This window comes from Sylvia atricapilla, chromosome 3 (genome assembly GCF_009819655.1).
Source record: "Sylvia atricapilla isolate bSylAtr1 chromosome 3, bSylAtr1.pri, whole genome shotgun sequence".
Classification (NCBI taxonomy): Eukaryota; Metazoa; Chordata; class Aves; order Passeriformes; family Sylviidae; genus Sylvia; species Sylvia atricapilla.
The window spans coordinates 78,409,914-78,425,119 of NC_089142.1; the positions used below are offsets into that span (position 1 = coordinate 78,409,914).

The following is a 15,206-nucleotide window of genomic DNA, read 5'->3' on the forward strand; positions in this document are numbered from 1 at the left end:
ATTAGAGTATTTTTGGTATGTGGACACAAAATTTTTACAAATATTTGAGAGATTTTAAGTTGTATAATTTCTCAAATATAAACCAAGTCATGGCTAGAAGGTTCACTCTGTCTGATCTCATGTAGAAGCAAGTTCCATGACTGACCTATGACTGGAAACACCTTACCATCTTAGAGCATGACAAGTTCAAACCTGAGCTTTTTCAGCCTAAGGGACCCCCTTTGAGCACAACAGATGTGGTATGGAGAAAGAGAGGTGGTTCCTGAGAGGAATTGGCCTCCTCTCATTTAATTCTTTGAAGTTAAGGAAAAAGACCATTAAATAACTATAACTTGATTGACAATAAATGCTGTGTGTGGAGCACTAACGTGTTTCTGTCAAGTGTTCCTGCTGGGAAGAAAGACCCCTGCATGCCTCACCAGCCGCTGCTCCTGGGTGGCCTAATTTTTTGCCCCAGTTATAGTATGTACCAGTCATAAATTAGGTAATCACTGCTTAAGTTCAGTGTCTCTTTAAATATGTATTGATATTGATATGACATTAACAATGATTTAATTCTCTTTATTCTTTACTTACTGTTAAAATATACCTTCAGCTTGCCTATTTCAGAACATAGGAAAGGCTGCTATAAATTATCTGTTTAATATTCCATCACATTTCTGAAGTATCAACAGACCTCAGAAAGAGAAGGAACCCTGAGGTGAGAGCTGGAATTCAAGAGGAGTCTGAGGGATAGGTGTATGTATTCTGGCAAGCAGGGTGGTGATGAGAATGACACTGATTTGTGAACAGGAAAGCAAGTGTCAAATGGGCCCCAAAAATTTCTTGTCCATCTGAAGAGGACAAGACGATTTTACCTCTCCTGTTTTGACTAATTCTATAGATATCACAGGTATGTCTCCTTTGTCTTGTTTACTTGTGATGTGTTTTGAGTTAAATTTAGGAAAAAAAAAAAAAGAATCCAGAAGAATATGGCATTAGGGCAGTAGTATGTAATTCAATTTTATAAAAGCCAACCAAGTGCTCAGCGCAGGGTAAAAAACCCCAAGTGCATGCTGAAAGAAATTACTGTGAAATGGAGATCTGGAACGTGAACTCTGCTGTTGCTGGCTGTTACCTCAAATCCCATCTGAATTCGAATATTACATGTTGTTTTGGTTATTGTGTTACAGAAAGACTGTTACTGATTTTTGGGAAAATGTGTTGGAAGTGAAGTGGTTCAGGGCTTGGAGCTGTTTGTAGGAATAATGTTTAGTGAGATTAGTTTAAGAGGGGAAAGAGACTGTAATAAGACTGAAGAGGCATTGGGGAGAGAGTAATAAACAGATGCTAATAAAGTGCCTGAATTGACTACAGCCCTGTAGAAGATGGGATTCATGGTCTGAAAAAAGCACACAGGTCAGCAGCAGTCTGAGGATTTCTTTCTGTTTGCCACAGCTCAGGATCTCAAGGTTGTCAGCAGTGTGGTATTTTGTCACAGTCATGTGAAACCCATCATTCCCAAGTGTAATCATAGTTTCTCATATGAGTTTTCTCTTTCTTCAAGCAGGGGAATTCCTTTATTGTTTTTAAATGTTGGCTTCTACTGAGAAACATGTATTTGTGTCAAGGCATAAAATCAGGAGCAGACTGAGAGACAAAGTTGCTGGAAAGGTGCCACATTGAGGAAATGTATAGTATTTCATGATACAAATCATCCTGCAGAAAAATAATCATAGACAATTGTTTACTTTTTATTGCTTCTGAGCATCCACAGTTTCCAGTGACTTCTGGGAATCAGAGGTGCTTGGAATCAGTCAAGTAGCCCATAGCTCATTTTAATCCTCAGGTCAAATTCTCAGCTGCTGTAACTCAGGACACTTCTTTGACACTTTTTCTAGGATTCATTTAATGTAACATTTCAAGTTAAGTGATATTATTTTTGTCTTGAATGTTATGTCACATCCAAATATCCCATCTGTACATCTGTTCTACCATTTACAGAATTTGTTTTCATTTAAGGGGTAAAGAGACTTCCAAACTAATAGCTAATTCTTGTTAAAGGAAAAAAAAAATCAGATGGCCTGTTTCAAACATATTCTAATCTTAGAAAGGATACACAGAAACTGTAATAAAATAAATGAGTTCTGATTGAGTGAGTCCTGTAAATTAAGAGTTACAAGAGGATTTTTAAAAATAGGACAATTTTTAAAAATAGTTTGGCACATTTTTAACTTACCAGTCTACGCAATTTTTTGTTTGTTTTTTGTGCTTTAAAATGAAGTATGTGAGATTTGGTTCAAATTGCATCTGGAAAAACAAAGCCGATATTACAGTGCAATTTTAAAGGCTTTTTTTCTATCCTCTCTAAATAAAAACTTCCAATGAATCATACAGTCAGCCATAAATAGTGTAGAGTGGTACTTCACTGCTGGAGGTACATGGGACATTAAGCTGTCCAGTTTTTCTCTGTTTGCTGCCCAGGTGGATAACCTCAGGGTCCTGGGAAACATTTGCCCCTTCAGTAAAAGAGGTCCCCATGTTCAGGGCTGCTGTGAGTTATTGTTAAGTGTTTAACAGCTGCTCTGTTCATCTAGTGGATGTTGCATTACCCTTACTGAGACTCATTACTTTGTAGTGTGCTCAAAGCCTTGCTGAGTGTGACTACATGAAGGGCTCTTGAAACCAGATGTGGTGGGACTATTGTGGTGGAACAAAATCACTTTTTTTAATTTGAAGACAAAAATGTAATTTAATTTTGAAATCATGAGTGTCTGTCTTGCATACAGAAAGAACAGGTGTGTTTGTGTGTGTGTGGTTAAACACATGTCCTTTGCTTGTAAGGGGAATAAGACCCTAATTTCTTGTTTATAATAAAGATTGTTGGAAGTTTTCAAGGCTGGAACTCATGGAATTTCAAGTCTCAATGTAGGATTATAAAGTAAAATAGTCAAAGAATTATATTTTCTTGTGTCTGGAGACAAGTGTGAGCATGAGAACGAACTCTGTGCTTGTAGGACCAGTAAGCTCACCGCAAAGGAGTTCACAGCCTAGCAGAGAAAGAGATAGAAATTTCAAGGTTCTAGTCTCTATTACATTAAAAAAAAAAAATCTGAAAAGCAGTAGTTGCATTACAAAAAGTGTAGTCTTGGAAGAGATGAAGACAGGAAAGCAGGAAAAATACAAAGGAAGTCTATTTGCACTGAGTTACTGAAAGTCTTACTTAAAATGTAAAACTTTCCTAAGGCTAAGAAAGTGTTCTACAAAATCACTGGTGATTTTGTGCACTCCATCCTTCCCAGTAATTAGAAATGATGGCATTTCAGAGTTGAAATTAACAAGTGAGAGAGATTTAGATATTCAGAAATTCATGATTATGGCATTTACTTCTTACAGGTGTAGAATGGCGGGAAGCAGAGTCTTGTTAAAGACTGCCTTCAGCCTCAGTGACATCTTAAACTCATGTGGAGGAAGTGATAAATGTAACAATAGGCAGCAACAATGGCTGAATGTTTACACAAGAATGCAGTTGCTGAGGAGAAATTATGCTCATACAATTTTCTTACACTTTTTACTACAATGCCATAATTGATTTCTCTGGCTATTAATTTAATTTTTAATGTTGTCTGTAGGGAAGAAAGTGAGAGTTACAGAGGGACAGAAGAGAGGTCAGAGTATAAACTTTAGCACCCATCAGCTGTTCTGTTCCAACAGACCATTTGTGTATCTGGATTTTTAAGATTTTCTGAGAAATACCCACTCCAGCTACCATGGATTGGTCATATGAGTAGACATATGAGTCTTGATGTTTCCAACAGATCTTCTTTGAAACTGCTATTGTAATTTGTCCTTCTAAGTAATATTTTGAGGAGAAAAAAAAGTAATTTATTCTTGCTTTTAAAGTGAAGGTTACAAATTATGACTTATTTTTGAAAAAACCTACGCATTGAAAATGAGTAATTTTGGCTAACCTTATAAAAGTGTTTTTGTTTTCTCATCAACCACAGTATTTTCTTTTCACATCTTCAGCTCAAATATGTCATTCTTTTCAGAGAATATTTGTTGCTTTAGATTTTTTGCACATTTGTCCTCCAAGTGGCCAGCCAAAAGTCAATGGTGTTTCAATTGAAAAATAATGGAAGTGTTCATATTTGTGTTCATTTTGAATTCTAGGCTATTGTCTTCCTGCTAGTACTGGTTTTGGAGTTAAACAAGAATTTCCTAATAAGTACCACCAACTCAAAGCTAAAATATTTCTTGAGTGTGCTTTAAAAAACTATTCCTTAATTATGATTTTATATACAATGAATGGACTGCTTCAAGCTCAGAGAGTGCACTTTTAAAAAACTTATTATAAAGAAATCAAAATTCAAACTAAAATTCGAGGGGGAAATGAGACATTTGTTAAAGAGTTGCTAAAATAATTGGAGACCTCCCATATTTTACATTATTTTGCACTTTAAAGAATAATCTATTTTTCTCTACCTTAGTGATCAGATCAATTTGCTATTTGCATGTTTTTGAAGTCCTTGAAAAAAAGTTTGTTTGCACTGTATACTTATTTCTTCTCACCCTCTGAAAATGATTGTGAAAAGTGATGAAGATATTTTTTGGTGGTGTCACAGTTTCATACATAAGCATGAAATTCATCCTGATAAATACCAAGCTTATTATATTTATGATTAAACTGACTGTCACACAGTATTTATTTCAACATCCTATCAAAGCTAACACACCTTTAGCATAGTTCTTTAGTCCAGCAAGACTGGTCAGCAGCCAGTTTCCCAAAGTATGGAGTGTGTCTCCTCCACTGGCATTCTGATGATGCAGAGGCAGAGTGGAAGAAGTGTTCATAGAGGTGGTGGTCCACCTCTATGGTGGCATAGAAAACAGATTGGCAAGAACCCATTTTGAATTTTTGTAGAGTAGCTGGGCCAAGTCAAACTCCTGGGATTTTGAAATACATTGTCTTGGAGGCAATATACAGGGTGAAGGAAAGCCTTGACAGGCACTTTTCTGAAGGGGCTGTAACTGGGTGTGAGTGTGTTCAGGCTGTTTCAGCAATGCCTGTGCAGAAAGAAAAGCTGTAGGTCCCATCATGGGAGAGGCAGTAGCTGGACAGAAAGGGGAGAATGTCTTCGACACCACAAGCGCCACATTGTATACAATAGTGAAAGAGAACGAGATCAGAGGTGAAATTTAGTCTTTCAAGTCAGGAAAGAACTAGCCAGTTAAAATTTTACATGGCTACTAGCTATTCTGAATTGTATTCTGTGGTTTTGTAATTTATCAACAGTAGTCCTTGAACAAGCTGAACTGTTTATTCATATTCTTCTGGGTTTGAAAGGGTATTTTTCCTGCTACTTGAAGTAATATCCAAAAATCTGTAATTATTGACAGCTGCCTATTTTAAAGCTGTGCTTACCTTGATCCTGAAAGCCTTGAGAAGTTATGGTTAATCCCCAGAGAAGATAGTGATAATATGAAAGAACACAGAATGCCCCGGCTCGTGACATACAGCAGTCATGTAGAAGGTGGCATGTGGATGATTGCATTGGTGTATTGCAATATTGAAGGAGAAAACTAATGGTATTACACAATTGTTAGTGCACACTACAGTCACACCATCTGTGAGTCTGTCAGGAAACGGAGAAGGGATAGGGTAACATTTGGCTTGGTATGATTTATAGTGTCCCCAAGAGCTATTGCTCTTTAACAACCCTTGTGCATGTTTGAGAGTCTCTTCTGCTACAGTCCAGGATTTCTCCTGGAGCTGTGAGGGAATGATACAGCTGTACCCAAAGCAGGAGTGTCTCTCAGCACCTCATTGCTGTTACTGCGTATCAGAGTACAGCTTTGGACCACCCTTGCAGCCCAGCTTATTTAATATACCATGCTGCCCTGCAGAGTTCAGTGAAACCCTACAGGATGCATGTCAGCTTGGGATTTGGCAGTGGTTGCACACAAGTATGTTTTCGTTGGCTGGTGTAACCATTTTGGTTGTGGCCATGGGGGTGTATCATTCTCTGTTGACAGTTGGGACTTTGTCAACAAGTGGACACATGTGCAGTGCTTGGGTTGAGTGTGTTAGCACATAAGGAAATAATTAGCAGAGATGGAAGGTAAAATCATTATCTTTCTGTCTTGGCTTTAATTACCATTTAATTTTTACATGCACATTTATATGTGTAACTCTCCATGTGTATGTATCAGTACATTTTTTTCAGCAAAAATGAACTGTCAAATTGTGGACTACTTCCAGTTTAGCTAACATTCCCTTTTTCCCACCAACTTTCTCTTCCTTCTAGCTCTTGTTTTCAACTCCTTCTCACCCCTTGTTCAGTCCCTGGCCTCCCAGGTCTTTTTTTTTTTTTTTTTTTTCCTGTGCATATCCCCTGTGAATGATGAAACATAAAAGTAAAGCAGCAAAATAGGAATAAGGCAAAATACAGTCCCTGACCCTGTAATTTGAATACCTTTTGTGTACCAGTTTGCAGAACATTTTGAACTCATATTCAACTCTTATTATATAAGGAGTGTTTAATAAATGTAAGCCTTGACAGTAGAAGGACAAGGTAGAAAATGGCTGTGTATTCAGTCAGTGCTGAATGAAGCCTCAGGGTGAACAAATGGGATTGACAAAAGTATATTGCATTCCTCGTACAACTTGCTCCTCTTCTTCTGCTTGCCCCCCTCTAAAGAGAGAGCCTGCTGTCTGGAGGGAAAAAAATAAAAAAGAAAAAAAGCTGACCTTATTGTTAATTTTCAGAAAGCCACAGACACAGGAATCAACAAGGAAGAGAGCTAGCCCAAGACAGGATTTATGGCTTTTTCTTTCCATTAGCAGTCAAGCTTTGGACAATAATGAAGTTTTCACCCTTAAAACCAGAAACTAGTACACTGAACAGAGTTGTGGCTTCTCTCTCCTTTTAGCATGACATCCTTGTTCTGGAAGGACTCTCTGCAAAGGTGACATAATAGTTCCCTTCATTGACCATTCTCAGCTTTGTTTTTAATGCCATTACTGATTTTTTCAATGCTTTTGCCATACAAGTTCTTACTGACTGGAAGCTGCTGGCTCAATTCATGCAACCCATTGAGCAGTTTGCAACAATAAGTCCTGCTTTGACTGATGTAGTCCTGTTTAGAACTGGCAAACCAGAGGTAGAACGCTTTGCACGTTTGCAGTTTTTTCTCCAGACAGTTCTTAGAACAATCATGGGTTTGTTCCGTTCTTTTTCCTAAGCCCAGAGGAAGATTCAGGGAAGATTGCCCAATATTTTCTGGACCTTTGCAAGTTGTAAAGCTCATCGCCCAATATAATCCTTTACTTCTAAAGAGAGAGACAATTATCCAAAATTGTTCGGAGATATATTTTTAAAATGCTATATCCTGTGAAATGAGTAAAGAATCCCATCAACTCATGAAATGTTGAGCACTATTCAGATATGAGAAAACCTGCACCTTTATAATTTTCATCTTAGGAAAGTGTCATAAAAGTACAACCAGATACAATGAAACTTTCCCATTTCTTATTAGCTTGGGACAATATCTGGCTTTTGACTTTTTTTTGTTTAATGGACTTTAGAGTAATTTTCATGAGTTGACCACAGCCAGTACAGAAAAGAGTGTATTTTCCCTGAATTAAGGGAAAATTTTGAGTTTTTCAATTTTTGTTGAAAGCAACGGCATGGTGCTGCAGACAGCCTGTAATGACGTGGAGTTTAAGGGGTGCTTAATGCCATATGACATTTCCTTCTGTTAGACAATTTTGGCAAGAGTTTACTGGCTTTGCAGTGTGTGCCTTTTAAGGCCTCTGATAAATGATTAGGCAGATAGTTTAGCCTATTGTTGCCAGTAGGAGTAAGGCAGTAACTCCAAGAGAAGTGTCCAGTTAATGTATTAATGCCTTAATCCAGACCAATAATATGATGTAGTTTGACATGTCTGGCATATGGTTTCTATCATCTCAATATTCTTCTCTGTTCCTCCATGACATTATAGACAACTAACCAAAATAAAGAGAAGCAGGAATTTCTTCACCCATAAAATATATTCTAAAATGTTCTGTATTTTGTTTCAGCTCTTTGGTTGATTGGGTAATGAAGTGATCCTGAAGTTTAGTGATTACTTCACTGACTGTCTACAGTATTTTCTTTCAGAATATCCTGTGGCATTATCATTACTGGTCCCTGTCTTTAGAAATACTTACACAAAATCTGTAATGTGCAGGCACTTTTCACTTGCACTGTTACATAGCCATGGTTACATATGTTGAGTGTTTGGACCCTTACGAGCCTGCAGGTATGAGGTACTGACATTTTAGAAATGTGATTTTAAACCAAGCATTTTGCAAGCTAGAAGTTTTGCAGCAGCAGCTAAAGGAAGCAGATTATATCCAGGGGACATTTAAAAATAAGTAGAATAATGGAGTTTTTGTGCCGTGGTTGCATGCTTATGTGCATGTGCCACTTTCCAAGTAGATTGTACATAGAATAGCCAAAACATATGTCATTGGGTACCTGTGACAGTCTTAGGCCTGGCTTAGGTTTAACATCCCATGCAAACTGTGCACTTAAAACATTGGCGTCAAAGGAGCCTTTTTCTTCTGCCCTAAGAGTGCAATGTAGTGTTGGCTCTGAGCACAGCAGGTTACTTGCCTCTTGCTCCCACGTTGGCCCCCCACTCTGCTGTGAGCCTGGTAGCATAGGCAGAGCCCTGTCTGGAGGATACTGAGGGTGCAGTCAGCCCATGGTGGCTATTACAGGTTGGTATGGCTGTATGCACAATCTGACCTATGTCATTATTTGCATTTCCCAATGTTTTCTTCTTAGTTGCATAGCAAATCGTTAGCAAACATCAGAAAACATCTTTAGAGAAACTGCATGTGGTCGGGATGTAAGATTACGTCAGGTATAAGGCAAGGCAATACTTTATGCAAAGTACACCAATAAAAGCTATACCCCAAGCTGAAGGGCTTACTGGTCTGCTGAGAAGGCTATTTGTGGGCTAACATTTTAAATGCTTTAACAAAGCTGTAAAGGGAGGGCCTCCATCTGGCTCTTGTTTTCATTTCAAACTTTATTTTTGTATTCACTGATAAATTAACTTATTACGCAGTCTTTACATTTTGTGGCTGTTGCAGATGTGTGTTATGTCTGTTGTTAGTAAAGAAATGTGGATAGGCACGTATTAGGCAAGTGAAGGGATTTATCCTCTCTAAGTTGATGCATGGTTGTCTGTTTCTTTCAGGACAAAGAGGCCCAAAAAGACTTAGAGGCTTTACTTCTTACGCTGAAGCTCTGATGCTACGTACTTTTAACTCTTCATGCTGTAACAAAATTGCAAAACTAAAGTAAGAATCTACAGTGACTGGGAACTGCGGGTGAATTTCAGCTAAGTCAATGGAAAAACAGTCATTGATTTTGGTTGACTTGGATCATGGCCTTTTAAGTGTCTGGCAATTATGGTATTAAAATAATACATTAACTTTTGATTATTTATAATCTTGTACTGAAGTTTAATTTCAGATTTCTGACACTGTGAGTCTGATTCTCTGAACATGAAGTCCACTGCTGGCAATGGACATACTGGGGGTTAGAATGCAAAAGGAATAAATCCCACTCTTTGAAAGATTAATCAACTAGTACGTGATGCCAGCATAGAACTGTGTGTAGCATAAACAAACAAAAAATGTTTCTATAGTAAATTATATTTATATCAACTAATTTACACAGATGTGTATAGAAGAAAATCATGACTATTTATGTTTACACATTTCTCTACTCTTAAAAAAAATTACAATCATGTTGAAGTTAAACAAAGCTGTTGCCGCAACAAAGCTCTTTTTACTTTAAACCTATTGTTGGTTTTACAAAGAAATGTGAAAATTTTATAAATTAAATATTATAATTTATTTGTAACATCAAGTACAATATTAAAGATCAAACCAATTAAATGAGGTGGTTTAGATTAATCTATTACAGCTGTGATGTTTAATGGATTTGTATCAGGACCTCCATCAAGTTTGTGAAGCCTGGCTCTCGGTCTTTGAAGAGTTGCCTAATGTGGTTTTATCAGTGTCTTTGAAGAACCTAGTCCAGCATGTGTCCATCACTAACCTTTTATATCATCTATATGACATAATCTGTACATAAAAATAGACTACTAAAGACCTACTACTTCTGTGTTGTACAGCAGTGTTTTCAAGAAAATGTAGCAGAGGGGGAAAGAATTTCCATGCACCACTGGAGTGATCCTGAGAATACACCAGAGTCTGTAGAATGATAGAGGCCAGTTGTGTGGTTGTGATTCAGGATCTTACTCTAGACGCTGGGAGTGTATCTGGAAGAAGTAGGCATTTCTGTTAAAGAACATATAAGAATTGAATAACGACAACTATATGTTCCCTTGATCTGTTTGATGTGTAAGATAATGTGGGCCACTTTATGGCAAAGACAGGGAGATCTTCACAAATACGCATTTTAGATTTTTCTAATGTTCATCCTGTGGAAAAATAGTTTCCATGTGTCTTTCTCAATTCAAGAACTCTTTTTATTTTTTAATACATAATTTCAGAGAAAAGGGAAAATATCATGAAAGATTAATCCTAACGGTTCTTTCTGTGACAGAGGGTTGTGATTCACACAGAGTAATTGACTTGTGAATTGGGGAAGCTGGGAAGGTGATTTTGGTAAGGGGCTGTTGGTAAAGTCTGCTTTTGACATTTTCATAGCCAATGCAGGAAGCATAGTTTAAAAGAGTCTACAAGAGTGATTTTTATTTAGGGTTGTTGTTAACAATTCACTGTCACCTAGGAAGATGTAAAAAGGAGGCCTTTACTGAAAACAATTTTATGCTAATTGACATCCTTTATAAAATAAATTGGATTTTGCAATAGATACTTCATTTACAATCATTATTGGTGATAAAAGCTGAAAGTATATTGGAGGAATAGATTAGAACAAGAAGTTATTTATGTTAATTACTGAAATTACATGATGTAAGTAGGATTTACTTCATTAAGGGCAGATATAAAGTCTTGAATTGAAGTAATTAACAGAAAGAGATTGGAGGAGACCAGATTAGTTGTGATTCTGTGGAAAAGGACATGCAGATTCCAGTGAGTGGCAAGTTAATCATGGGTCAATAATGTTATGTTTTTGTGAAAAAGCAAATTTCATACTAGACTGAATAAATAAACATTCCCCATTAAATTCACATGAAATAACCTTTAACTCTAATTAGGCCTAATAAGTTCTAATGAGGTCTGAGCTGGTATACTGTATCTGGTTTCAGGCACCACACTTGAGGGAGGCTGGGGGTTAGCTGGAAGGAGTCCAGTGGGGAGAGAGACAAGAAGGATGAGAGTGCTAGACAACATTATTTTGTGTGTAAAACATGAAAGAATTTGGTGTGTTTAGTCTGCAGGAGCAAGGACTAAAGGAGTATTCACATTTGTAAAAAGCTTTTGCAGAGAAGACATTAAAAAAAAGAACCCCAAACCTGGTTCTCCAAATTCCATATTTTTCCATTTCTCCATATTACATATTCATAGGACAAGAGGTAATTGCCTACCTTCAGTGAATTAGCCATTAGGAGAAAATAATCCTGATGGTAACTTTGCAAAGCCCTGCAATACATTTCCTGAGAACATTATAAAATCATTTATTTAAGTTTTAGTATAAAAGTGAAATCAGATTTCATACACTGGCAGTGTTTAAGGCACAGTTCATCCTCTGGCAGAGGTTGGACTAGATGACTTGTTAAGATCTTCCTGGCCTTGCTGTCCCTGGGGAGTGCTCAGCTCCAGCTCCCTATGAGCCATGGGCACTCCTGCAGGGGTTCAGAAGTCGGTGGGCTGTGTCTGCACACACTGGCTCAGCCTTTGGGCCCACCTACCAAATGAGTTTGTACTCTGAAGTATTTATTAGCATGTTTCAAGACTTGAATTTAAAGATGTGCATCATGACTGCCGTTGACTATTTATTATAATTGTGGTTTTAATCCACATGGTTACATTTTTAAAGAAATTTATTATTTTATAAATAAAATCGCTGATCTTTCTTTTCAGCCTTCTGAATTTTAAGCCCATTATTCTGGGTTTTTTTGCTCATTACTAGTGTATGTGTATAATTACAAATTAACATGTGTGAAAGAAAAGGCTGGGCTTAATTATTTCATTCTAAATTGTCTTTAGTAGTTTGCAGAAATATTAGTCACACAGGTAAGAAAGGGCTAAAATGTTTTGTGCTTTTAAAAGTTTTTACTAATTAGTATACATGAGCATTCTCAATTTTTTTGTTTCTGACTTGCTAATCTGAGAACTTTTTAAATTGAAGCATGTTCCCTAGATTGTTCCCTAATTGCTCCTTGGACTAAAGCTTTTGCATTTAGTTGTAGACCCAGGCTATGTGTTCTCTGTGTCATACCAGCTGGAGAAAAAGCAAGCATAGCTCCAGAGGGCCATATGTTTTCTTTTTTGTTTAAAATATCCACAAGCAGACAGTCACTTCCGTAGTTTTGTCTCTGTGGAGGAGCTAGATCCTGTGATTCTGTATTAACCCCCTGCGGGTTTGAAGCCATATGGAACAGATGGGGCTGTAGGCTTCTTGAAGCCACGGTACCTCCCTCAGTCCTTCTACTGTGGCATCTCTGCTGCAGTACATGCACTGTAAATCCTCTGTGGTAATTTGTCTCTTTACATACTTGGAAAAAAGTGAGCTCAGGGAGCCTTGACCTGGTAACCAGCATTTATGTGCTTCATTAGAGTTAAGACTACAAGTTCTGACATCTGTGATGATTGAGGTAAGTTTTATTTCTTATGGTGAAACTAAGGTTTCTGTCACTGAATCCTAATCCCTTTGCAGTTGTCCCTTTGCAACGCACAAAGCAGAGGGTGATACATTTTTTTTTTGTAGCAATGGCACAGACACACTGTGGAAATGGTAACAGAGATGTGCTTTCATCTGCTTTGTTTAGAGCACTGTCTTTCCTTTGGAAGAGTCAAGGTGAGATACGCATTTCTGTGTAGTAATAGCAATACACTGACTTTTGTAATCAGTTAGAAAGCTGCCCACCAGTGGTGAGTAGCTGATGATCTGGAAAAGAAAGTGACAAATCCTAAGTCCAGTTAAAAAAACCCCTCATGTAAAAATCCATGTCTACAACTCGGTTATTGTAATAGTAAAAGCCTGAACTAAAAAACAAACAAACAAACAGAAGACACACAACCCCCAAAAGCAGAAAACAACACTGAAACCAAAGCAAGGACAAAAGAAATGCAATGAAGAAATGGCTACCAGAGATCCAGCCATGTTGAACCCAAACACAGCAGCTTATTTGGATCTAGTTATCTTCAGCCTTTACTACCTCATCATATTCTGCTTGAAGTACCTAGAACTGTAGGGTTGCATTATGAATTCAAGCAAGATTGGTGGCTTTTCTGAAATTTTCCTGGACAATCCGGAGGCTAGTCTTGTGGTGTTTTTTTCAGTGGGCACAGTAGTGCGTTACACCTATTCCAAATCAGAAAGTCTTGTGGTAATGTGACAAAATTGTATTGCAGCATTCATCCAGTGCAAACTCAAGGAGAGACTCTGAAGGGCCAACATTATTATTTGCCCATTTTTGCTTCTGCACATAAGGTTAGATTCTTTTATTCCGGCACTTTTCCTTCTTACAGGCTTCCAAATTCCTTGGAGAAGAAACAAATCAAACTGTCTTGACAATACCAAAAGAACTAAGCTTTTCTGGCCCTGTCTATGTTTGTGTAACCCATGCATGTGTGATGCTGGGAAATGAAGAACTGGAACTAAAAATGTGAAACATTAATAATTTAATTTTTTTTGGAAATATTTTACTCAAATAAACAACCAGTTACTCTAGAAGTATCTGTGGGATCCAGTGTGAACTTGAATATGAACAATCTGAGCTCTGTGCTTGGTAGTGCTGCTGACCCATGATGTGACTGTGGGGTTAAGCTACTTAGCTACATACCCAAGTTACACACACGCAAACACTGTCTGTCCACTCTTCATATGTTTTGTTTGTTAAGATTAATTATGACCTGGTTTGAATTGCCTACGTGTATAAGCTAAAAATAGAGCCACACAATATTTACAGGGAATATTGTAACCTAAACATGTGTTAAGGATATGGGCATGAAAATGGATGTGCTTTTTCCAAACTAAGTTCAGGTTTCTGATTCATGGATAAAGGTAACCAACATGGATGTTGAAATTTCAGTCTCCAGAGGGAAATGTTCTTGTTTGTTGTTCAGAAAAATGTGGCAAATCAGCAAAGTGGATTCAGTGATTTATTTGTGTTTTCCTAATCTTGGAAGAGAATAATTTATGAAGAAATGAAAATTCATTTGTAAAGCTCCTGACTCTGGCTTAAGGATTACTGTTTTGCAGAATGTTAGGCCAGCTTACTTGGTGCTCTATAAAATCATATATGAAGTCTTAAAACAGTAATAAAATACATGTTTTTTTTCAAATTAGAACAGCAGAGTACATCTAATGCAACACTTTTAAGTGCAGTGAGGGGTTCATCTAAAAGCACTGCTAGATTGTGTGTTGATTTTGCTACCACCAGTGTATGGGTATTGGCAGTTTCAAGCACAACAGTGTTCCTGGTGCCTTCACCATGAATCCCTGAGCAAGAATTACCAGTGCACACTGGCACAAAAGACCATAATTGAGTGTGTGATTCCACAATCATCTGACATCTTCTTTTAGAAGTGTTTATCTCACGGAAGAGCAGTTTCACATGACTTGTCCTGTGGCATTCTGGTGCTATTGAGAACATGGCAATACAGCCTGTGGACATCAGTGAGTCCCAGGCTTTGTGCCAGGATGAGATTTTTAAAAGTACCTGCATGACCTTGTGTGACATTTGTGCCTGTACATGCTACTACTCCATCCAGCTTGTTCCAGCAGTGCACTGCTTTCATGGCCTTTTACAGCCAGTCCTACATGTCCAAACAGGTTGATTCAGGAAATGAGAAGGCAGGTGTTTTCAGCTGTCATGGGAGAAATTCGGAACAATAGATCAGGGGGAAAAAAACCCTGAACTACTGGACCTGGACCTGTATAGTCATTTGAGCAATACTTCTAATTAGTTATCCACCACACATGATTTCTCTAAAGGTCATTAGTTTATTTTCTCTAGAGGGGGAGTTTTGTGACTGCTCTAGCCTTATGCACACCACAGAATTTTTCCTT

General features: G+C 37.6%; 1 protein-coding gene across 1 annotated transcript in view; it reads left to right on the forward strand.

The window, feature by feature from the left end:
• The window catches only part of RMDN2 (regulator of microtubule dynamics 2), a 45,677-nt gene extending 35,740 nt beyond the window's left edge, over nucleotides 1-9,937 (forward strand). Inside the window, exon 10 of the mRNA XM_066315916.1 lies at nucleotides 9,232-9,937. Within this exon, the coding sequence (XP_066172013.1) occupies nucleotides 9,232-9,285 (54 nt within the window). The 3' untranslated portion in view covers nucleotides 9,286-9,937. The remainder of the gene's footprint in view (nucleotides 1-9,231) is intronic.
• The last annotated feature ends 5,269 nt before the right edge of the window (nucleotides 9,938-15,206 follow it).